This window comes from Schistocerca serialis, chromosome 2 (genome assembly GCF_023864345.2).
Source record: "Schistocerca serialis cubense isolate TAMUIC-IGC-003099 chromosome 2, iqSchSeri2.2, whole genome shotgun sequence".
Taxonomy (NCBI): Eukaryota; Metazoa; Arthropoda; class Insecta; order Orthoptera; family Acrididae; genus Schistocerca; species Schistocerca serialis.
This window is the reverse complement of record NC_064639.1, coordinates 860,930,058-860,956,764: the sequence shown is the minus strand read 5'-3', so window position 1 is coordinate 860,956,764 and position 26,707 is coordinate 860,930,058. Positions and strand designations below refer to the sequence as shown.

General features: G+C 37.2%; 1 protein-coding gene across 1 annotated transcript; it reads right to left on the bottom strand.

Annotated features, from left to right (window-relative positions):
* Positions 1 to 392: 392 nt before the first annotated feature.
* On the bottom strand, positions 393 to 26,099 carry LOC126458162 (sodium-independent sulfate anion transporter-like; the record flags this gene model as incomplete). Its single annotated transcript, XM_050095029.1, has 11 exons — positions 393 to 1,192; positions 8,255 to 8,408; positions 8,530 to 8,703; positions 8,866 to 9,011; positions 9,275 to 9,415; positions 12,548 to 12,709; positions 14,587 to 14,751; positions 14,937 to 15,114; positions 16,884 to 17,104; positions 22,524 to 22,719; positions 25,902 to 26,099. Coding segments are annotated over 11 exons (1,788 nt in total), but the record flags the coding sequence as incomplete, so codon positions are not given.
* Positions 26,100 to 26,707: the final 608 nt, after the last annotated feature.

The following is a 26,707-nucleotide window of genomic DNA, read 5'->3' as shown; positions in this document are numbered from 1 at the left end:
TTCCTAGGATTTTCTGTCAAGTCAGTACATAGAATTTTGCAATGAAAAAGAATGTCAGAAATATTTCAGCATCTGGCCAAAGTCCTTCTTCCCTGTTTGAGTTTATTTACTGATTGAATATGACATTTTGTGGGCATTCAAGCAGTCTGCTTTTCTTTTTTAACTTTGTTATAAATTAAATATAGTGTAGCATAAAAATGTATGTAAATGTTTAGTAAGTGAAGAGTAGTATAAGTATGTCATATTTTAATTCAATCCAGTCTACTTGATTCTCTCATGTAGCAACTTGTCACGGGCTAATGGTTAAAAGTCTTCTCCTTTAATTTATATTTGTTTCATATATGCTATGTTTCTCATCATTTTGCAAATTAATAATTTCATAATAATTCAGTCTGTGTACGTGCTTTATTAATGTCTGTACATTTGGCTTTTGTAATTGCAAAACAGAGTGATTATAACAAACCGTTATATCTGATACTTTGAAGCATCTGAGCTTCAGTCGGTGTGAAAATGGGACAGGAGACAAAAGGAATATAGGAATGGAAAGTTAAGTATAATAATGGCATCAACACAAAATGAAAATCTCGAATTTAATCTATATCTTTTCTCCAACTCTCTATAAAAAAGGAAAAAAGTTTCTTTGGTTGATGAGAGACATTTATAAATATGCTTATCTATATACACAATAGTGCAATATTGTTCTTTGTTTGACTTTTTATAAATTAATATTACACATTGATTGTACAACAATAATTTTACAATTATTACATCTCCATTTACAGGAATGCAGGAGATGTATAGTATAAATTGTATGTATAATACTACAAATGGTCATGCACGCACACTTAGGTGCTCACACACACACACACACACACACACACACACACACACACACACACACACACACACACAAATAGGAATTCAATACTGTTTTGTTGCATGAATATTCAAGCCAATCTGAAGCCACAGTTCATTCTTCAATAATAACGCTTATGTGTAGTTCACAGAACACACCAGCTTTAGCATCACTGAACCTTATGTTTCTGTAATTAATTCAAATATTTCTAGTTCTAGGACACTGAAGAAACATTGGGTTGATCACAAAATCCCAACTCTGACAAATGGTGAATACTGCGATTTCAAATCCTGAGAGTCATCTGCTGTTGGTGTCCTTGTGTTTGGTTTGCATATGCTGAAAGAAAAAAAATGGTGTGATTTAAAAGCATACCATGGTTAATGAGAAGATGCTATTTGACTTCCACAAGCCATGCATCATTAGCATCCATAGTTAAGGCAAATAATGTCCCCTAACATAATATTCATTATTGAAGTATTTCACAGTGGCACTGCTGAACAAAATTTTCTCAGTATTCAAGCCACATCAAATAAGATATAATTCTTCAACAGCTGTCACCACAATAGGGTTTAACAGTTAGCAAATCTGACCCACCTGTAGAAGTTTCTGGACTATGCTGCTTCATGCATATAACAAGGAAAGCAGTTCTTACCCCCTAAAGATGATGGCAGTGACAGTTGTGAGAAAATTATATCACTTAACTAACATGACTTGGAAACTGAGAGACATTATTCATAAAGTAAATTTGTTTCTCTTGACAAAATAAACAATTACCAAAATAGTGTGTGTGTGTTTCAGTAAGAGAGAGAGCTACTACCTTATCACTGTACCCATGTACTGTCACAGTACTAGTGCCAAACATGGGATTTATAATGCCTGTCAGGAGGCCTAGCATGGAGGAAAATTCTTACAGATACAAAAGGAAGTGATTTTCAAGGTTTCAGTGATGATGAACTAACAACTGCACAGATAATGAACCTGGCAATGGGTTTAAATGGTTTTGAAACTATTGATGAAGAAAACTTGAATGAGTGGCTGAAAAACAATGCATGTGAACCCAGCTCACAGTACACGAGTGACACAGAAATTGTGACCATCACTAACAACAAAATAAAAAGGACAGTGAATGTGAAAGTGAAAATGAAGACAGTGACCTTTCAGTCACTGTACCATGCTGCAATGTGTTGATACTCTTCTAGATTATATGGACCAGAGTTCGTTTCAGTACATTATCACTGCAAGAAAAATTTGAAATGCCATGTGTAAAAATATCAACTCATCAACTCCTTTTAGAATCAGACCAGCATCACAGATTATTTTTAGAAATAAACAGGCCTACAGTACCTATGCACAGAACTTGGATAAGCTTTTGAACAAAGAATACATGTTTGAAAATATCTTGATTATACATGTTTTTCTATTATTCATGCACTTTCTCTTCCACATTACACAAAATAATCAGGAATATTTTAAATTCAAATATATTATTTAGAAACTTCATTTCATTACAAAGACAATTATCACACATTCCAAAGAGAACAATTTGTATTGAAACTTCCTTTCACTCAGTACATTTCAAATGTCATTTGTTTTCAAAGAAAAATGAAGTCAACACAATGATGAACTATTCACAGAATTGTAGGTTATGAACATAAACATAACCCTACATCATCGCCCCTTAGCATGTAAGTCAGTGACTTGTACTTTTAGGGGAATTCCACAACTCAGTCAAATCAGGATATCTTCCTTTGGCGAGACTCCTAGAGTAACTCATTCACAAGTGAAGTGCTCTATATGTTATCATGTTGACAACTGGTGTGTGAGTTTATAAGGATGTCTGCTGGTTTTCGGCTGTTAAACAAGATGTTAGTTGCCACATCATTAATTTCATACAGGTCTTTGTAGGGAGGCACTAGTGTGACTTAATTTTATCATCCCTCAAAGATTCATGAGTCATATTATGCAGATCTTTACAAATGAATGATGTTTTATTTACCTTGTAGGAACAATTTGAAGGGCTTAGTTTATCCATATGATGGCGTAACTGAGAAGTAAATGCTGGCAGATCTACTTCTTGTTTCTTTTCCAACCTTACAATGAAAGCACCAGGCAATGTCAAAGTTTAGGCATACCGCATTTCACCAACTGTTCAGTTACTTCCTTTTCTCATATGGCAACAGAGTTCTAGGAAAATTGTAGACATGATGTCACTCTGTTTACTTTCACCATATGCTCTGATGCCTGCCTTCTATGTTTGACAGAATCTCTCTATTTTCCCATTTGGTTGTGAATAATATGCCATAGTTAGTGTTTATTTAGAACCACATATCTGAGCTAACACGTAGATCAGCTCTGATTGGAACTGTGCTCTTTCATCAGTCACTTTTTGGTTATGTGCTCCAGATCTAGTGATCAAGAAGTTATAAAATGCTTGTGCCACTGTTTCTGCTCAAACATCATATAGTTGGATGACTTCTGTTCAGTTATGGAACATTGATGGGCATTTAACAGCAAATGAATTCATTTGGGTTGATCAGATAAATATGTACCACCTTAAAGTGTCCATCTGTGCTTGGAAACTGGCCAATAGAGGATTTAGTATGTCAAGTCACTTTGTTCTTTTGGCTTGCTATGTATGATTTCACTCATTCTTGGATATCTTGTTGATTTTTGACCAAATAAAACTACACACAAGTAATTTCACAGAAGGCTTAATACCAGGTCATGTCATACTGTTGTAATGTTGAAAAACTGAATATCTGAATTCCTAAGGAATATAAGGATGAATTTTACTTATTGATACACTGTACCATAATAATCTCCCATAAGGTGTTTTATGCTGTTTAAACTTCAATGTGGTACAAGGACCAGACCAAAGTTTCTCAAGTTCTTTATCACTCCCTTGAGCATCTGTTACCTTCTCATAATCAATTGGTACTATTTATTCCAATCTGAATATATTGTCAGCAACAGTATTGTCTTTTCCATAAATGTGTCCGATATCTGTCATAAATTGTAATATGAGTTGTAGGTGATGCTACTGCATAGGTGTTGCTTTATTGTTTTGTTGTTAAAAAGCATGTGTCGAAGGAGCAGTTTCAGTATGCACTGGAAATGAACATATTTCTTCAGGGAGGTATTTAAAATACCTTATTGCCATGTACATGCTGAGAAGTTCCCTATCATATGTTCAATATTTCTTCTGGGATTGCAATAACTTTTTGGAGCAGAAACCCATTGGTTTCCATATTCCTTCATCCATCTGTTGCAGCACTGCACTGGATGCCAAATTTGAAGAGTGCACAAATAATGCAAATTCATTGTTTACACTTGGGAATGTTAGAAGGGCTGCATTTGCAAGGTCTATTTCACACATCTTGTCCTGCCTTATTGAATCTTCTGTCTACTGAATGCTTCTTTTGTAATTTTTCTTTGAATTCCTCAAGTAATAATTTAGGATAGCTTTCTTTTTTGACATGTTCCAAATGCCTTCAGAGAAAATTCAGTATGCTTGGAAAATGACATAATTCCAATGTTTTAAATTAGTTATCGCTTGTACTCATTTTGGGTCTGGTTTGGTATCTTCTGGAGTAATCACATAACCTACAAAGTTAATTTATTGAACTCTAAACGTAGATTTTTCAACACAAATTCTTGAACTAAAATCGTTCAACTGTTCAAATACGATAGTTAAATCTTGAATGTGTTTTTCCGGAGAGCTAGAAGCTATCAGTATGTCATCTAAAGGTGCAAGCCAAAATTTAATCTCTCAAAACTTCATTAATTCTCTGTAAGGTACTGTGTGCATTCCTGAGGCCAAACGGTGTGAAACTGAATTCATAAAGTCAGAAGTGTGTGATCAGTGCACTCTTTTCTGTATCACTTTCAGCTATTGGGATTTGGCAATATGCTTTGAGGAGACTGGTTTAGAGAATATTTTCTTGCCAACAAGGATGGAATTTACATCATTTGTGTATGGGTCTGGACAGCAGCCAAGAAGGTCTAGCCATTACGAAGTTGATAGTCTCCACAAAGAACCAGCCCACAGGTATTTAGAGCGGTGAATTATACAGGGTGTTTATAAATTAATAATGGGGTTTTAACACTTTATAATATTTACTACTTTAAACTTACATTTGTCACATTGGTTGAACTTCACTGTACCCAAAGCTGGGTAGCCCGCAAGCGGCCTAATGACAGGGCTTGCTTTGCATGACTTCCATGTTCTCCTGACCTAACACCATGCGATTTTTTCCTTTGGGGTTTCATCAAGGATCGTTTGTACATGCCTCTGCTACCAGCAGACCTTCCTGAATTAAGAAACTGGATTGACGCAGCTGTTGCTACACTTATCAATGTTTGGGAAGAACTCGGCTATAGACTTGATGTGTGCTGCGTGACAAATGGTGCTCACATTGACCATTTATAAGATTCTTCTTGGTAAAACTGTTTGGGTTGCTCTTTCATTTGACATATCATTTATAACTGTAAGTTACATATAATAAATATTATAAACCGTTAAAACCCCGATATTCATTTATAAACACACTGTATTATGATTCATTTGGAACTAGATTTTTTTGTTTAGACAGATTTAATTTATGTTGACCAGCCTGGTGAGCTTTTGAGTACACTGGTGTGCCACTGCTGACTGCACTATAATATTTAACACCATGCTTAATTTCTCCTTGCATAATGTGAGATTTGTTGTTTAGGACATTTCTTAAGTAGTCCAGAGTATTTACAGTTAGTGTGGAGTGAACTAACATAACTGCACAAATCAACTGTACTCTGGAGTGCAGCTACATGTAACCGAGTATGGCTGTCAACTAATAATTTTCTTTTCACTTCTGTTAATAAGTGAATTGATGAAGGAAGTCTGCACTGATCACATCTTATGCTGTGTTAGTTACAATGAAAGACCACTGAAAAGTTTTAAAAGTATTTGTATCTCAGATCCATTCACAGCACAAAGTTTGTAATCTGCCTCTTTAACCTTATCCTTGGGTCACACTGGTATAATGGAAATTTCAACATCGTTGTCAACCCCAAGTTTTATCCCTAATGAACAATCAATATTGGCAGCCTGATGTAACTGCTGTAGCAGAACACTCAGCTGCTAGTGCATATGCCAGTTGGAGTTTCTCTCCCTTTTCCATTGGCAAGGCTGGACACACTTCTTATGTCTGCAGTTCGAGCTATAACAAAAATGAAAGTAGCAGTACTTTCCCAAACTATTATATCACAGCTTGCTGCAGTCTGTGCTGTGAGTATGTCATCATGATTGATACTGTTGCTCCCTAGAACTGGATTTATGCACTCCACTTTCAATCTCTTTGATCCTTACCAGAATATCTTTCACAGATACAGAAAAATCACATGTCACAGAGGACACTTCCTTTGAAATTGATTGAGGTTCATGATTGCTTTGCATTTCCATCATCTGATCATCAATTTGTGCTAGTATGACCACATTTTCTTTGGAAATTATTAATATATTTCAGATGCTACCAGGAAGTTATTTTAGCCAGAGAGACTCCAAAATTTTATCTGAAATATTCATTTCTCTATAAACTTTCATTTCCCAAAGCAACAGACTGGGCTTCACATCACCAATTTCTAATTTGCTAACTAGTTTCTTAATCTGATGTCCTTCACTTTCCTTAAAAAGTTACTAACAGTCTTTCTTTAGCTAATTAATATTTGTTGTTTTCTTCACTCTTCATGAGATTCCATATATTTTTGATAAATCAGCACTCTAACTCCACTAACAAGTAACTCAATTTGGTTTCTTCAGCCTGTATTCCCACAGTTGTGAATTGTGCTTTGGCCTGACAAGCCATATATCAGCAGAACACACAGAACACATGCATAAAGACAGTTATAAGTAAGCAGGCTTTCGGAGCCAGAGGCTGCTGCTTCAGGAAGAAGAGTTGAAGGGGAAGGAAGAGCAGTGAAGGAAAAGCACTGGAGAGGTCTAGGAAAAGGGATGATTTTGGGAAAGTCACCTAGAACTGCGGGTCAGTGGAGACTTACCGGGTGGGATGAGAAGATGGGTGAGTAGATTTTTTATTTATCCAATTAAATTATTTTGTCAAAAATTAAATGTTTCCATTGTGATATTAAATCTTTTTTTTTCCATCAGTCTTCTGACTGGTGTGATGTGGCCCACCACAAATTCCTCTCCTGTGCCAGTCTCTTCATCTCCAAGTAGCACTTGCAACCTACATCCTCAATTATTTGCTGGATGTATTCCAATCTCTGTCTTCCTCTACAGTTTTTGCCCTCTACTGCTTCCTCTAGTACCATGGAAGTCATTCCCTGATGTCTTAACAGATGTCCTATCATCCTGTACCTTCTCCTTGTCAGTGTTTGCCACATATTCCTTTCTCCTCCAATTCTGTGCAGAACCTCTTCATTTCTTGCCTTATCAGTCTACTTAATTTTCAGCGTTCATCTGTAACACCACATCTCAAATGCTTTGATTCTCTTCTTTTCCCATTTTCCCACAGTCCATGTTTCACTACCATACAGTGCTGTACCACAATGTACATTATCAGAAATTTCTTCCTCATTGAAGGCCTATGTTTGATAATAATAGACTTCTCTTGGCCAGGAATGCCCTTTCTGCCAGGGCTAGTCTGCTTTTGATGTCCTCCTTCCTCCATCCATCACCAGTTATTTTACTGCAAAAGTAGTAGATTCCTTAACTCCATCTACTTCATGACCATCAATCCTGATGTTAAGTTTCTCACTGTTCTCATTTCTGCTACTTCTCATTACTTTCATCTTTCTTCGATTTACTGTCAATCCATAGCCTGTATTCATTCAGCAGATCATGTAATTCTTCTTCACTTTCACTCAGCATAGCAATGTCATTATTTAATCATATCTTTGGTATCCTTTCACCTTGAATTTTGATTCGACTCTTGAACCTGTCATTTATTCTGTAACTGCTTCTTCAATGTACAGGTTGAACAGTAGGAGTGAAAGACTACCTCCCTATTGTATACCCTTTTTAATCTGAGCACTTCATCTTAAGTCAACCACTCTTATTATTACCTTCTGGTTCTGTATGTTACCCATTTCTCCTTACAGCTCACTTCTATTTTTCTTGCACCATTTTATGTTTTTGAATGCTTTTTCCATCTATGTACTTCAGACTTTCATATCCTTTACAATCACGTGTTATCTGAAGGAACTTCATTATGTGCGCATGCGCACACACACACACACACACACACACACACACACACACACACACACGGAGAGAGAGAGAGAGAGAGAGAGAGAGAGAGAGAGAGAGAAAAGTTGTGATAGTTACTTTCATATTGCTGCATAATTTATTCCAATAGTAGACTACATTTATAAGAAATATAAATATAAAAATTAAGATACCTTTCAGCATTTCATTCAACTCTGCTTCATTGCTACAATGCTTAAGATCTTTGGGTTGCACTCCCTGGAAAATTTCTACCACACTTGGTTTTAGGTTGTAAAAGAGTATTGGTTGATTTCGTTTGTAGAAGTCTTCAATCAAAGACTTGATACCCTGCAAGATATATGCACAGTATTACAATATTTGTAGGCTTCTGTGAATTATTAAAGTTTATTAAGTACACATGAAATACACATATGTCAAAATAAATTTACTGCTCAAAAACTGCACATACCTTAGCTGCCGTAAAGTCAACAGCTTGAATATGTCGACTGTCAATAACAACTGGAATTGAGCTTGATCCCTGTTTAATGCCTGCTTTTGAAACCACATTTCGTACATATTCAACAGATGGGAATACTAAGCTTCTGTCAGGAGTAATTAGTAGATATTCACATCCTGATGAACTCTGGAAAATAGGAAGATAAGCATGTGAGCAAACATTATTGTTACAAAGTGGAATAGTAGATGGAACAGGGCAAAAGGAAGGAAAAAATTCCCAGTTCTACATCACTGACCAAACTCAATGATTAATAACTACAAAGAAAGTTAGAGAAATTGAATTACTCACCACAAATTTTTCCACCTTGACTGATGGCCTTGCAGAGGCATATAATAGGAAAACAACATTAATTCCAATGCCAACTACAATGCCCAGTTCCAAGCGGTAGAAAAGGCATGACAAAAATGTTGCACATGCAGGGATCAGGTCTATTTCTGAAATAAAGTACTGACATGTTAAAATTGAAATTGGCAAAGATAATCTTAAAGTAATAACAAAAAATATGTATGTACCGGTACATGAAAAGCTATTTGGCTATACAGTTAAACACCATATGATGATAATGTTAAGCAGTCTGATGATCAGTAAGGAAGAATTAGCTTTCAACATGAATTATGGCTGCAATAGACATAGCAATGTTATTTCATGATCAAATAGTATTATCTTCAAAAACAAAGTAATCTCATGTAATACTTACTTTTTGTTCTCCACATAGGCTTCACCACATGGAATTCTACCATGAACACAACAGCAGCAATAATAACTGCCGCAAGAGATGCTTTTGGGATGTATGCAAAGTATGGTGTGAATAAATGAAGAGAGAGTATCACAATAATTCCTGAAAAAAAGTGATGTTATTTATCACTGTTTAGAATTAATTTAATGATTACAGACAAAATAAGTGTATCATGCTACTGCAAATAGTGCATAGATAAACAGGTTAAATGACAACACATTTCTTTTGTGTTCAACAGATGTAAAGTAATTAATGAATGCTATTGACAAACTACAGTCAACATTTCCATTCAACTCTGATGTTATTTTTGAATCAATTTTCCTGATATGTGTGGCAACATCAGTCAAGATATTTGCTTCCTTAATTTTCTACTGGCGTACATCTAGCCTGTGCCAGGTTGGGACTGGTGTGAGACTTCAATTTTATGAAGAACCAGCCACACCTGTATATAGGCTATTATTATGATGGCGTTGCCAGTCTCAAATGTGTTTTAAAGCTATTGCCCCCCCCCCCCCCTCTCTCTCTCTCTTCGCATTGTCCATCCATTTGTATGAGAAATTTGTGTACCCCTTCTGTAAAATCTAGTGTGCATTACACGATGAAATGTGACCAAGTTTTTCAAAGTATTTGCAGGCTGTGGGAACCAGGCTAGTATTTATACGAAGGAAGTGGAAAACTGCTTAAAAACCATATCCAGAATGGAGAGCACTCTGTATCTCATCGATATCCATGAGACAGATTCAATCTGGGGCCAGTGCACCTCCCTGTGTCTGAGAAGAGTGGGCTTTAACCAGTTTGGCTATCCAGATGGATTCAGTACTTTTGCTAATATTTGTAATTCTGTCTACTGGTGTATTTCCTACACACTGGAAAGTGGTAAATGTGAAGGCTTTATTCAAGGAAAAAGGTAAGACAGAGTCAACATTCACAGATAAATCTCTGAAATATTAGAAAAAGAAAGTATTTTACATACAACTGATAAATAAAAAAATGTTTTCAAGCACAATGTATGGGTTGTGAACATATAAGCACACAGAAAGTGTCGTCTTTGCACTGTTAAAGAATGTCAAGGTCTCAGTACTGGTAAAAAATAAAGATCACATTTCTGCCACATTTTTGGACCTCACAAAGACATTTCATTTCAGAAGTTGTACATTGCTACTCTGAGCACTGGAACAGGAAAGCAGACATAAGATAGGGCACCAATATATGCACTCTTACCTAAAGAAAATACAGGGAATAAACTATCTAGAGAGAAGTATGCATCTATACCGATAAAAACAGAAAATAAAAGAGGAAATAAACAAAATAACATACATATAGTGGCTCATTGTTTAATTTTAGGCCAAGTCTTATTCCTGATATTCATTAACAGTTCAGAATCATGCATGCAATCTTAATAATGTATTAAACATGCAGATGATACTACTGTGTAAGGGTGGAATTGCTGTTGAATTGAAGCAAAATTTTTTCATGGGCAGGGATCGGGGGTCCTCTCACATACCATCAGGTGCTGCTTTATAGTCCAAAGATGAATAACAACACCAGTAGAAAAGGAAGCTTCCAAGAGGTAATGCATAGCATTTTTCAAGGTGGTTCAAGTTTTTCCTCTACCTTGTTTGGACATTTTGCAGGTTACATCTTTCATAAAGAAAATTACAGGAGTGTTTATTTATTTTTGTCCCAAGATCTTTGAGGTATGTATATTATACCCTAGCTGCTGGACAAAATTTTACATTGAATATTATTTGCTAGGGTCGTTTTTATTATGTAAGTGGAGGAGTACTTGTATGATGACATGACTGAGGAAGAAATGGGAGTCAACAGAGAAGATGTAGGGGGATCCAGCAATAAAGACAGTGTTTAATAGAGCTTTGGAAGACATGTGATCAAATCAAGCAGAAGGGATAGATAACAGTTCTTTGGAATTTCTGAAACCATTGTGGGAAATGGCAACTAAATGGCTCTTCAAATTGGTGTGTAGAATCTATGCATCTGGAGACACAGTATCCATATTTCTGACAAGAATAATTTGCAAAAGAATTGAAAAGAAAATTGAGGACCTGTTAGTTGATCATTTCCTTTGCTTTCAGAAAGATAAGGGCACCAGTTTATAATGGAAGCAAGACTTAAGAAAAATCAAGTCCACTAATAGGATTTGTTGACCTGAAAAAAAGTTTGACAATGTAAAATGACGCAAGATGTTCAAAATTCTGAGTCAAATAAGAGCAAGATGTAGGAAAACATGGATAACATAGAATATGTACAAAAAGCAAGAGGGAACAATAAGAATGGAACACCAAGAAAGATGTGTTTGGATTAAAAACAGTGAGAGACAAGGATGTAGTTTTCCACATTTACTGTTCAATCTATACATCAACTAAGCAACAATGAAAATAACAGAAAGTCCCAAGAATGATATTAAAATTCAGGGTGAAAGAATCTCAATTATAAGATTTGCTGATAACATTTTTACCCTCAGTGAAAGTGAAGCATTACAGGCCATGTTGAATGGAATGAACAGTCCAATGAGTACAGAATATGAATTAAGAGGAAACCACAGAAAGACAAAAGTAATGAGGAGTAGCAGAAATGATAACAGTGAAAGGCTAAACATAAAACTGAGGAACAGAAACTAGATGTAGTTAAGGAATTCTGCTGTCTTGGGAGCAAAATAACACATGAAGCTGAGAGGACACAAAAAGCAGGTTAGCACAAGCAAAGAGGGAATTACTGGCCAAGAGAAGTATCAAACATTGGCCTTGACCTGGGAAAGGAATTTCTGAGAATGTACATTCATAGAACAGCATTGTATGGTGAGGGAAAACCAGAAAAGAAGAGGAGTGAATCATTTACACTGTGGTGCTTTAGAAGGACACTGAAAATTAGGTGGAATGATAAGATAAGGAATGAGAATGTTCTTCACAGAAGTGGTGAAGAAAGTAACATATGGAAAATACAGTGAAAAAGAAGAAGGGGCAGTATGATAAGACATGTGTCAGGAGATCAGGGAATAACTTCCATGGTACTATATGGAGCTGTAGAAGGTAAAAACTGTAGTGGAAGATCCAGATCAGAATACATCCAACAAATAATTGAGGACATATGGTGCAAGTGCTCTTCTGAGATGAAGAGGTTGGCACAAGAGAAGAATTCCTGGCAGGCTGCTTTGAAGATGACTAAAAAAATTGTTAATTATGGTTGCTAGCTGGTAATATGTGTCACAGTAATTACCTGTGTAAATGCCACCAAACGTAGTGGCGACTCCACTTGCATGATTTACAGCTCCACGAGACAATGCTCCAGATACAGGCATAGAACCCACAAATGAAGACATGATGTTGCACACGCCCAGAGCAATCATTTCTTGTGTAGCATCTACTGGTTTACCTTCAGCTGCAAGTATTAAAATGTCATTTTTTAAATCTACACCAAAATTTATTTACTAAAAAGTCAAACAAGCAATTAAACAATGGTTATCAATATTAAAGCTACGATTAAATAAATCACTTCCATCTTTGGTGTAAATTACTATTTTTTCCTTTCATGTCAATGCTAGAATGATTTTATTGCTTTGTTGTAGACATTCATTTCCTTTATCATTCAACCAGTTATTCCTCCAGTATATCAATCTTACTGCATTCCATAGAATACACCATGAAAGTTCTTTTATTATGACCTATAATCTCTCACAATCAAATGCATGAACTTAATAAAAAGCTCTCTGTTGTTTGCATTTGATCACTTCAGTTGAGTATTTTTCCTTTCTTTACAGTATCAGATTTTTAGTTGTCTACAAACCCAATGAATATGTAAAGTGCAGGCAGTACCTTTAATTAACAATATATAGAAAATTGGGAAAAGCAACCACTCACTTGTAGCAGATTGATGCCTGGAGCACAGTAACATACAACAGAAAACAGCATTCACACTAGCTTTTGAGCACTAGCTCTTTTCCCAACATTAGTACACCCATTCACATACATAACCACACAGACATCCAAACGCACACTTCCAAGGCCAGGGCATGAATGCTGCCTTTGCAATGGGAAAGTGCACTTGGATATCTGTGTGGTTGAGTGCATAAATTTTTATCCTATAGCTGGAAAAAGAGCCACTACTCAAAAGCTAGTGTGGATGCTGTTTACTGTTATGTGTTATTGTGCTCCACAAATTGATCAACTATATGTGAAGGAGTCACGTTTCCCTAATATTATCTATTCCTCCATCCAGCAGTTTTCATTATTATTTAACAGTACACAGAAACTGACATAATGATAGTGGCTTACTGACACAGTTTTCAGGAACTGTTGCTGTCTGTTATTGTAATCCTTATTGTTTTTTGTACTGTTGTGAAGGTTGTTCTTTATAATGGATCTACAGACCATGAAGTGGAGTGAATATATGACCATTACTACACTACAGTTCCTGGTATGTATTATGTCCAAAACAGAATTTACTTTGGAGTTGAGAAATTAACTCTGATTCATTCCCCACAGCATAAATATTTGACTGTAGCTGTCATATAACTCTATTACCAACTATATTGTTATCATTGGTAATATAAGATTTCAAATACAATTCCTACTGCATGCGAAGCAAGTCACTCGTTGACAGCTGTGTCCTGCAGTATGTCAGTTTATTTATTTTATTTATTTATTTGATTAGCCATCCGTAGACATTTTGCAATGTATGGATGTTGTCAGTTTGGATACAGTGATTTTTGCAGATACATTGACACTTTTATATGCATTTACAGAGTATACAAATACAATGACATTTATCACTTAAATTACATTCAAACAATTAAATATTCACTTATTGCTAGACAATAACATTAAACTGATTCATAATCCCTCATAAAGTTAACATATTGAATGTGAGATATAAACAAGAAACAGTTTCATAAATGAACTATAAATGGTATTGTGGCTTATGTGAATGAACATCCTCAGTGAAAGGATCCTAACCACATTTATGAATGAAAGTAACAAATGACGATGGGATGAGAACCTACTTTACAATTAAAACTATGTGCTAGACTGGTCACTCAAACCCAGACATTTACTTTTTACAGAAAATGTGATTAGCAAATTGACGGTCTAAGCTGCTTCCTGGTTGAACTCCGTGCTTCATACTTTCGATATATGTCTACTACTCTTCCAAAATGTGCATAAGCTCTCTTCAGTATATTACTGGACTACTGGGAGATGGATAGAGACAGGTTTTTTGTGTTAATAAGTTTTCAAATTAATATACTAATTGAAACTCACAAAATACTTTAGCCAGAGCTATGTTTTCCAGAATGGCCAGCAATGGAACAACAAATGTAGCAGAACTTAGGTTAGAAACCATGTTCAAAAATGTGTATGTCTGGTTGTTCACTTCAGCAGAAAATGGTGGAAAAGTGAATTCTGGGAGGCCACCTTTGATTTCTCCTGGAAAAAAGAAAAATATTATGTGAGAAAGATTTTTATTCCCCAAAAGAAAGTATAACATACTAAGAGATATAGTGAGAAATATTTTTCTACTGGATGATGCTTTCAGTTTATTCACTTAATTATGTCTAAAAGAATGATTTAAGTTCAAGATAAAATGCAATGCCACAAATCAAGTTATTTACCTGTAAGAATAAATGGCTCCTCCCCATGCTCTTTAAACATGTATGCCATTACAGCACATACGACAACAACAATAATATTTCTTGTAGTTGAAACAAACCAAAGGAGTTGACCAAGAATTTTCTGAATTTTTGTTTTTTCCTTTGGATCAGCAGGACCAACAGGAATGTCTTTCACTTTCTATAAAGAGTAAAGAAAAGAAATCATCAGTGGAGCCATTTAACTGCACAAAACCTACAGCAGATGTTGCAAAAGAAGATCCCTGACACTTGCAGTTCGTATGTGCAGCTGCTTCATGCATCTACCTCAACCAATCACATAATGTGATTTTGTATAGGTTTCCATCACAACATCTCAATGCTGACACCGATCTATAGACAACAAATGTTTTCGCGTGCAGGCATTTGCACTTCACAGTTGAAAACTGGCAACAGCACTGACAGCTGTCAGGGATCTTCTTTTGCTGAGCTTGCTATAGAAAATAGAAAAGATGCAGATGATTAATGTTTAGTATGCTACAATTTCACTGCCATTTAACTAATAAAGCAAGTAAGAGCACTAAATAGTTAATGTTGATCATGCAGCAATTGGACACAAATAATTTGCTTTTCCATGGTTTTCATGTGGCGCAAAATGCCACCACTATTTTTTTCTCTGGTTTAAAGTTCAGTTCTTTATTGGATACCTACAATACATAAAATTTCATTGGTTATTCTAATATGGACTCTGTATGTATAAGGTTAGGCATAGTTTATGTTTTAACATATTACTTTTTGCTATCATGACTGTAAGCAATTCAGCTGGATAAGTCGAAACCTGTCTTGGTGGTGATTTGAGCCCTGCTTTCTCACTGGATTTTGTTGCTCCTTCTTCACTAGGTTCTCACATTTAACAAAAGCTACATACATGTTTAAAAAACTCTATTTCACAGTGGCCCAACTAACTTTTGCATTGATGTTTGGTTTAGTTGCATTACACGATCAAAAATTTTGACATGCATCGATGTCCTTTTAAAAACAGAAATCATGTAGGCCAAAGCATTTAGGGTCTCATTTTGCCACTATCACAACATTTAATCTTTTGGAAAGTCTTCAACTAAGTTCTGATGATGGTGGAATTTTCTGAAGCAAAGTAATTATTTAATGCCAGATCTCTGAGTTTACTGAACTGCCAGATCTGTTCATATCTATGTATTGTGACCTATTAATGCCTAAAACTTCCTTAAAGTCCTTCACAAATGAGCAACAACAACATTTGCAGTATTTTCGCCAATATTACCCATTTGTGATGAGGGACTTCTAAGGGCAATACAGCTATTTCAGTTGTATCACGTCTTGATATATCACTTTGTCACTACCTTCTGTATCAAGACTGGAACACGTGTCCCCTACAATATTTGGCATAGAAGATTGATGATTGGTTTGTGAAGTACATCCAGTTCATTCTTTGGTGTATCAAAGTGATTGTTGGTTTTATTGTTTCCCTGAGATTTACACTTCAAAACAGAGATGCTAACACTAGTCCTGGGATTTCTAGCATGACAACACAAAAAGTGCATTTTGTAAGGTTATCTAAACTTCTGATGTGCAGAGTACAATAGGTGCACAAAAAGATGCATAAAACTTTTCTAACAGCTATCGTTCTATGTGTTTTCTCTTTCAGTTCTATCCATCTCTATTGTGAGCTTCAGGGCAACATAACTGTCACAGTGGTTGGTCCATTTATTTTGTCTTTTGTTACTTATCATTATGTGCAGCAAATTGTAAGAAATATAACTAAAACTAGTACTAGATACTGGGTTCTGATCTGCTGTCTGATATTGAGCACCCACAGAATCTAATGAAATACAATCTAAATGAATGGGGAAAAAAAACAGGATCAATTTAAAACAATGTTAAAAATTTAGCCAATTTTTTCTATAATTGATCTTATATTTTACATCTACTTACTCGAAGAAGCAACAGGACAGCCATACAAGCAAATCCAAGTATAGCATCCCACTTTCTTGTTTCTGTTATATGCTCAAATAATTTGCGCCACACTTCAAGGAACTCACTTCCAGAGAACTTCAGGCCAAGTACATCCTTTACTTGTGTTGTAGCAATTATGATGGCCGCAGCTGATGTGAATCCAACTGACACAGGTCCAGATATGAAGTCAATAAGGAAACCTAAAAAGAGCAATGAAATTTTAATTTTTTGGTTGTATCATCCAGTACAGTACATACAGACACAAAACAAAACCTAAAGGATACAACAGAAGGACACAGGCACTACCCTTCTACTAATCTGTTAGCTACAAGCCAATGCTTAAAATGCATAGAGGGAATGCTTAAAATGCATAGAGGGCTACAAAACAATAATGTACTCCAGAGAAATATATATCAACCAATTACACAAAACAGCTTTTTAATAAAGAAGACTAATCAAAATATATTCATGTGTTCTTCATTCCAAAACATTTGAGTGGGCAACAGAGATATTTATCATCAAAACTTACTGGAAAGTTACTCACAAGCTGTAAGTTCCTGAGAGCATGAAAAATAAGGAATAGCATCACTTTATTAAATTTACAACTGAAATTTTATTATTATTAGTATCATCATAACTGTTACTACCAACAGTAGCTGTAAGACTGCAAATAACTGCACTGAAGATGTGAACTTGATGGTTACATAGTATTTTCAGTTATCTTTTGAAGTATTTCATCACTTCTGTTTCGTGTAAGGCTTGTGCAGTTTGGTGAAACACTAAGAGGATTAATTAATTTATTTAGAATTTTTATAGCTTTCCCTTTATCTTATAGCACACTATCATAACAGATAAGTTATGGAAATGTAAAACTGCATTAGGTATGAGAAGGAAAGGATGAATGCAAGCACTTTGATGGGAAAAGCAGCAAGCAAACATATAAACTTTTCTTCTTAATAGTAGGATTCTTCTATACTGACATGTTCTGGTGTCTGGAATTGTTTCCAGGTTCTAAGACTAGAGATTATCTTCTTATATTTTTATCTGCTTCTTGCCATTTTCATAGTGCAACTTTTTCTATCTTTCTGTCATACTTCATGTTCCATATCTCTACTTTCTGCTTGATTTTCTTTCATACTGTTTTTAACAGGCTTCATACAGTGCATTTAAAGCAGGATTCTGTTGTTATAGATGTGGCTTTTGTTGGAATAACTCTGGACTTTCAATACTAAGATTGTTACAATAACTGAAATTCTGTGATGGAAATAACAAACAAGACTGTGACTGGTTGTACTGAATGCATAGGACGCTATGTACTATCATTTTTTATTTTTTTTTTCTGTGATGTGCGCAGTTTTAAATTTATGAAGATTTAAAGCAAGTTAACAATCTGTGCAACCCTTTGAAATCTTATCAAAATCTGACTGAAGACTTTTGCAGCTACTTTTGAACTGTACTTCATTGTAAGTAATTGCACATCTGCAAAAAGTAAGAAGTTGCTACTAATATTGTCTGCAACATCATAAATATACAACATGAACAGCAAAGGACCCAACACATGACTGCCGTGGTCCATGTTTTTCAGTACGTTATGTGAGAAAAGTTTGAGTTGGCTTTCACATGATTGCTTTTTTTGAAATCTGTGTTGGTTGTCATGGAAGGAGTCATTCTATTTGAGATTCTCATTATGCCTGAGCTCAGAATGTGTTCTCAGATACTACAGCAAATGGATGTCAAGGATAATGGATGGTAGTTTTGTGGCTATAAACAGAGAGATGCTGAATGAAATGCATATAGCTGTCAAGAGAAAAATGCAAGAAGCCTTCAGTGACTATCATAGCAGAATACTATCTGGAAATATTTCACAGAACCCAAATAAAATCTGGTAGTGTGTAAAAGTAGTGGCACTACAGTTCTCATCCAGTCACTCATGAATGAAACAGGAACTGAAATTTAGGACAGCAAAGTAAAAGCAGAAATGCTAACTCTATTTTCAAAAGTTCCCTTAGAAAGGAAAATCCAATTAAATTCTCATAGATATTAGTGTCAGTGGCATTGAGAAAGAGCTGAAATTTTTAAAACTGAACAAAGCACAAAGTTTCAATGGTATCCCTACTGGATTCTATACTGAATTTGAGATTGAGTTAATCTCTCTTAAAAATAATGTACCACAGATCCCTTGAACGAAAAACCGTGCCCAGTAGTTGGAAGAAAGCACAGGTCACGCTATTTACAAGAAGGGCAGCAGAAGTGATCCACAAAACTACCACCCAATATCCTTAACATCCATTCATTGTAGAATCTTAGATCATAGTCTGAGCCCAAACACAATAAGGTATCTCAAACAGAAAGAGCTTCTCCATGTCAACCAGCACATATTTCAAAAACATCAGTCTGTGAAACCCCACTCTCATTTTTCACATGACACACTGGAAGCCACAGATCAAGCCTGAGCACTAGATGTAGTATTCCATGAGTTCCAAAAGGCAACTGATGCAGTAACACACTTATGCTTATTACAAAAATTAGGATCATTTGGGATAATGGGATATCATGTAAAATTTGTGACTGGACTGAAGATTTACTGGTAGGAAGGATGCAGAAGGTTAGATGGAAAGTCATTGACAAATGTAGATGTAACAGCAGGTGTACCCCAACAAAGTGTGTTGGGTCCCTTGCTGTTCACTATGTATATTAATGACCTTGCAGGCAATATTAAAGTAACCTAATACTTTTCACAGATGGTGCAATTATTTACAATGAAGTAAAGCTACACAAATATTCAATGAGATCTTTTCAAGATTTCAAAGCAGTTTCCAGATTAGCAACTTGCTTCAAATATTCAGAAATGTAAAATTATGCACTTTACAGAACAAAAAAGTGTAATATCCGACATTACAGTATCACAGTTGGTATCAGTATGCTCATACAAATACCTGGGTGTAACACTCTGTAGGAATGTGAAATGGAATGACGACATAGGCTCAGTTGTGGGTAAAGCATAAAGCAAACTTCAGTTTATTGGTAGAATACTAGGAAAATGCAGTAAGTTTACAAAGGAGATTGCTTAAAAATCACTTGCATGATCCATCACAGAATATTGCTTAAATGTGTGAGGCACCTACCAAATAGGACTAACAGGGGATATTCAATGTATATAGAGAATAGCAGCACAAATGGTCATTGATTTGTTTGACTCGTGGAGGAGACTCACAGAAATGTTGATAAAACTGGCACTCTTTCCAAAATAGACAAATTATCCTCAGAAAGTCAATTTACAAAGTTTCAAGAAACAGATGTGGATGATGGCTCTAGGAATATAATACAACCCCCTACATATCACTCCTGTGATTAGATTAATTACAGCATGCACAGAGGCCTTTAAATAGTAATTCTCCCCACACTCCATACATAAAAGGAATGGGAAAAAGCCCTTGTAAATGGTACAATGGGACTTTACTGGGGGTTCCAAATTATAAATGTAGATGTAAATATGAATATAGAATGAAGAGCCACAACCTTTCACCTGCAGGCAGTGGGTGGCAAATACAAGAACATCTGAAAATATCCTAAAATATTACTAATATTTTGGGCTTTTGATCTTTATCTAGTAAGGAAATAGGTAAGCAAGGGTTTGGTAGAGCAGGGATGGACACAGAAATGAGAGGAGAAGAAATAATGATGGCAAGTAAATGGAAAGAGGGATCTGATGAAGAGGGCTAATTGTAAGTGAAGGTTTAGGCCAGAGGGATTTACAAGAATATATGCCAAAAGCACAGTTCCACATGTGTAATTCACAGGATCTGGTGTTTAGTGCCTGGGGGAGAGGAGGAAACTCAGAATGGCATGAGTCACTGAAGACATTGCTGCTGTGGTGTGCATCTGTTCAGCAACTTGTTGACCTGGTTTACAGTTAGCCACAGTCTAGTAGTGCTCATTAATTACCATTTACTTTTAAATTTAATAAGCTGAGTTGTCATGCCAACATAGAAGATTTCAGTGCAATTCTGACATTGCTGTAGCTCCTTTAACACATTTTTCTGTCTTTTAATAACTTAGTCAGATGTATTTGGGCTTCCTGCAGAAGGATGACCTGGGGGTTGTAGAAATGGGAGCAGGATTGACATAGGATAAAGACACTCTGTGTTTGTGTAAATTATGTGGATCACAGAATACAACCTTGAGTTTTGGAGTAAGTATTCTGTGTAGGATCTCTCTCCTCATAGGGTGTAAGGAAAGTTATTGAAAGCCAGGGTAAAGAATATGATTACAAATTTGAAGACCTGGCTGATATGGGGGAAGTATAGGTCCGTGTTTGGTTCACAGTAGTAGTTGTTGCTGTCAAAATACCATGGGACATTTGGTGGTAAATTATTAAAGAGAACATTCTGCTCGAGGTAGTTATTTTGCCTGATAAAAGTGCAGGAAGTTCTCAGCATGGCTGTTTAACAATAGAGTTAATGATTCCTGGCATTGAAATTATAACATTTTCTACACAATTACAAATTTTGTAACTGACTTATTTGCTTTGTGAAAGTCATAGAGGCTATGTATCCACAGGCAAATATACAGTATACCCCAAAAGTAGGCCATATCTGAAATTGTTACACAGTTGCCTGCTCCTGTGTTACAACTATTACTCAGAAGTTTCTAACACATGACCTCATGAGTCCACAAATATGGCCACTTACCATTCTTCAATCTTTTCAGCCAACATAAAGAGATAGCAGTTCCGCTGACCATAGTACAGTTTCTATGGTGCACACTGTACTGGATATTAAAATCAGCCTACCATTTAATGTAACTTACCTACCAAAAACCCTACAATGTCCCACTTATTCAATCCACCCACATCTGAGGAGTTACATTCAAGCAGAGGAATACAAAGAGTATCAGTAGCTATTGTAATTTGTGTACATAGTTAATAATTTAAGTGTATTGTGAGCACATTTATTTTAACAGATTATACATATGGTAACACAAAACATATATTTATCTGACACTCGATTATTGGGGGAGGGGAGGGGTTAAGAGAAGAACATGAATAGTAGGAGACCAAACCTCTACATCTTTAACTAAAGCATTTGACATGATGGAACTACTGTAAGTAGCACCCTAACTATGCATTTCTCTCAAACATTTTTCTATACTGGGCAGTCAAATGAAAGTGAGTCAGAGAAAAAATATATGTAAACTGTTTATTATTTCAAAAGTATTTCCCATAACTGTCAATACATTTATTCCACTGTGAGACAAAAAGATGGTCAATGCTGTCATTGAAAAATGTTTATGATTGCCTATGGAACCATGACTGTACCCAGGCACACGTCTTCGTTCAAAGCAAATTGACAGCCATGAGTGTCTTTCTTCAGGCCACTAAAAATATAGAAATTGCATGAGAATTTATCAAGAATGCATGGAGGTTGTGTAAGTGCATCCCAGTGAAACTTTTGCAGTGTACTTGAAACAACCTTGGCAACATGTGGGCCCACCAACATTACTTTAGAAATAACTTACTATTTTCCATCTGCCTTGTTTTCATTTGACTGCTCCTCATACATGATTTGATGTTGAAGGTATGTTATTGCTGAAATCATCTCTGGAACATCCTGCACTTACCTAATTGCAGTATACCCATGAGTAACTCAACACAGCCACTGAGGAAACATAGGAGCACTGCAAATGGTGGTCCCAGGCCTTGCAGGTTTTCCCTGGTCAAGATAGCAGCTATTGCAGTAGGTCCAACAGGGCTGTCTTTGCAGCTACCAAAGATTGTGTAGATAAAGCATGCCATGAATGAAGAATACAGCCCATACTGTAAAAGGAAAGTAAGTAATTTTATCTCAGGTTTTGATGCAATGACTAAATATCTTAAAATGGGACACATATACTGTTTCATAGTGACATAAAATGTAAAACAGTCAACTGTATGCATCCTGTGCAGATTTACATGTACACAATACCAGTTGTATAAAATAATAATGGAACAAAATTTGAGGATATTATGAATCACGTGGGAGAGTATTCATCAATTAACAAGACCAACTTCCCTTTTGAAGAATGCAGTGTGGAATGAAATGTTAAAGTAATAATTACACGAATATTGTAAACAATGTACTGCACTGTAAACACACTGTAGATTAATTCTTATCAAGAGTGCTTTTGACATCCCACTTTAAGAATATGTGACTGACCTAGCTGGATGTTTTACATCATTCAATGTGGTTTTGTTAAGTGTCAGCCAAATGCTTTTGCAATAAATTTAGCACTGAAAAAGCTATAAGCACAAATATATTTCAAAGATCGTGTTTCAGTTAACACTACAAAAGCTTTCTCTAAATCTACAAGTGCTACAAATGTATGAAGAGTATTCAATATGTAATGCAACATTTTTGGTTTTTTGGCCAATTTTTGCTGAAAAAATTGGATTCATGGAATATTTCCACTTCAGTTGCCATAGTTTCATGAAGTTCTGATAGGTGGTGGTGCTATACATAGCCTTCAAAATGGTGTCTGTAACAGAGAGCCATTCCAAGCTGTCATTGAGTTTCTTTTGCCAGACAACCAGAGCATCACAGGTATTCATACGTGCTTTCAGGATGTCTACAGAGACCTGGCAGTGAACAAAAGCATGATCAGCCGTTGGGAGAGGCTTCTGTCATCATTGCAACAAGGTCGCGCAAACCTGTCTGATCTCCCATGTGCTGGCTGGCCACACACAGCTGTGACTCCTGGAATGTTGAAACATGCAGACACTAATTCGCAGTGATCAATGGATCACAATCCAACACCTTGCTGCACAACTTGATATCTCTGTTGGCAGTGCTGACACACTCGTCCAACAGCTGGTGTACTCAAAGGTGCGTGCCAGCTGGAATCCTTGCTATCTAACAGAAAGTGCAACAAAGGATCATCTGTGCAGAATTGCTTGTGCTTTATAAGGCTCTTCGTGACACTCTTTTATCGAACATTGTTACAGGTCATGAAACATGAGTTTATCACTTCAAATCAGAAACAAAATTGCAATCCATGGAGTGGTGCAACACAACCTCTCCTACGAAGAAAAAGATCAGAGTCACACCATGAGCTCGTAGAGTCATGGAACTCTAAATGGGTTATTGATGCAATACAACGTTGGCTCCAACATTGAGCAGTAGAGAGGTACAATGTGAGCATACAAGTCCTCCCTGTAAGGTGTCATAAGACCATTGCACTGAATGAAGATTATGGTGAAAAACATGGTTTTGTAGCCAAAAGTGTGAGGAATAATACATGAGGTGACAAAAGTCATGGATAGCGATATGCACGTATGCAGATGGTGGTAGTATTGGTACATAAGTTAACAAAGGGCAGTGTATTGGCAGATCCATCATTTGTACTCATATAATCCACGCAAAAAGGTTTCCCACATAATTAGGATGGCACTAAAGGAATTAACAGACTCTGAACATGGAATAGTAGTTGGAGCTAGACGCTTGAGACACTCCATTTCGAAAACAGTTGGAGAATTCAGTATTTCCAAGGTCTACAGTGTCAAGAGTGAGCCGAGACCACCAAATTTCGGGCATTATCTCAGCAGTGGCTGATGGCCTTTGCTTAATGACTGAGAGCAGTGTCATTTGCGCAGAGTTGTCAATGCTAACAGACAAGCAACACTGCATGAAGTAACCACAGACATCAATGTGGGATGTACGATGAATGTATCTTTAAGACAGTGTGAGGAAATTTGGCATTAATGGGCTAAGCAGCAGTGCCTTCCTGGGCTCGTGAAAATATCGGTTTGGCTCTAGATGACTGGAAAACCGTGCCAGGTCAGATGAGTTCCGATTTCGCACGAAGCCATGGGCCCAAGTTGTCAACAATGCACTGTACAAGTTAATGGTGGCTCCATAATGGCGTGGACTGTGTTTACATGGAATGAACTGGGTCCTCTGATCAAACTGAACCGATCATTGACTGGAAATGGTTATGTCTGGCTTTTTGGAGATCATTTGCATTAATAGATTTCATGTACCCAAACAACAGTGTCGCTGGGGCGCAATTGCTTGCGAGTGGTTTGAATAACATTCTGGACAATTCGAGTAAATGATTTGGCCACCCAGATTGCCACCGAGCGAGGTGGCGCAGTGGTTAGCACACTGGACTCGCATTCGGAAGGGCGGTGGTTCAATCCCGCGTCCAGCCATCCTGATTTAGGTTTTCCGTGATTTCCTTAAATCACCCCAGGCAAATGCCGGGATGGTTCCTTTCAAAGAGCACAGCCGACTTCCTTCCCCATCCTTCCCTAATCCGATGAGACCGATGACCTTGCTGTCTGGTCTCCTTCCCCCCAAAACAACCAACGAATCACCCAGATTGCCCGACATAAATCCCATAGAAGATTTATGGGACGTAATCGAGAGGTCAGTACATGTACAAACTCCTGCACCGGCAACACTTTCGCAGTTATGGACGTCTACAGAGGCAGCATGGCTGAATGTTTCTGCAGGGGACTTCAAATGACTAGTTGATTCCATGACACGTCGAATTGCTGCTCACTGTCAGGCAACAGGAGGTCCAGCAGGATATTAGTAGGTATCCAGTGACTCTTGTTATCTCAGGGTATGGCGTATTGGAATCTTGAATAAAACCACCATGCTTTAAGAAGAAGAACGTGTTGCATTACTTATTGAAGCTCCTTGTAGGTTGTCCTTCCATCAGTCTATCTTCAGTTAAGTCCTATGGTCATTATGGAAAATTCGTACATTTCTCTGGAATGCAAAACGGAACTGAGGTCAGTTTCTACCATTTCTTTCCATTCTTCTGTAAACAATTCGCGTCAGTATTTTGCAATAAATCGCAGCAGTAGGATGTGTAAATAGCTATTGTAGTTATAAATTCAAAGCGAAGAAAATTTTCTCATAAGCTCAAGTTGAAGAAAATTTTCAAAGTCAGCTGCGAATATGGAATGAAACGTAAAGTGGCGAAGCTTTGGGCTTTGCGGGCAGCAGACGCTACCTGCGGCGGCAGGCCGGCGACGCTGGCGTAGGCGATGGCCTGCGGGATGACGGTGAGGCCGACGGTGAAGCCGGCCACCAGGTCGGCCACGCCCTTGGCCAGCGTGTACTGCGGCAGCCACGCCAGGATGGGCACCCGCCGCAGCAGCAGCTTGCGGGTGCAGCCGCGGCGCGCGCGCTGCGCCGCCCACCGCAGCACGGCGCGGCCTCGCCGCCTCCCACTGCCACCGCTGCCACCCCCGGGGGCAGCGCCGCCCCCGCCCGGGCCGGCCGGCGACGGAGGCCCTGCGGCGCCCTGCTTCGGAGGGAGCGTTTCATCCGCGATGGCCACGGACACGCTGCCGCCGTTGCTCACTGCAACACACATCACATTGTCGCATTTGTCACTTCGGTCGAAAAATAAATAAATAAATATGTGGAGCAATAGCGGAGTGCAGAATAATTTGAGAACACACTGCAAGTCGAACACGGGAAAGTATTAATCCAGCGACGTCCTTCTTTTGCTTTATGCACCTTTTGCAGAGCGGAAAATTACCACTTCGTGTAGGGATATGAGTTGTGTTCAAAAGTAACGAAATTATAGTTTTCTGGGAAAATTTTTATTTGCTCGTGGGATGTTCAACCCGCGGCCCGCATGCGGCCCAAAGTATCAATGCGGCGCAAGTAGCGAACATTCATCACACAATCGGTATATGAAGGGCTTATTTCAATAGTGGTACAAGCCCATTACCTCCAATTCTCTGTCTATAATACTTCTGAAATTAATGAGCCAAACAAACAGAAAGAAAGGTTCATCTCTAGCAAGAA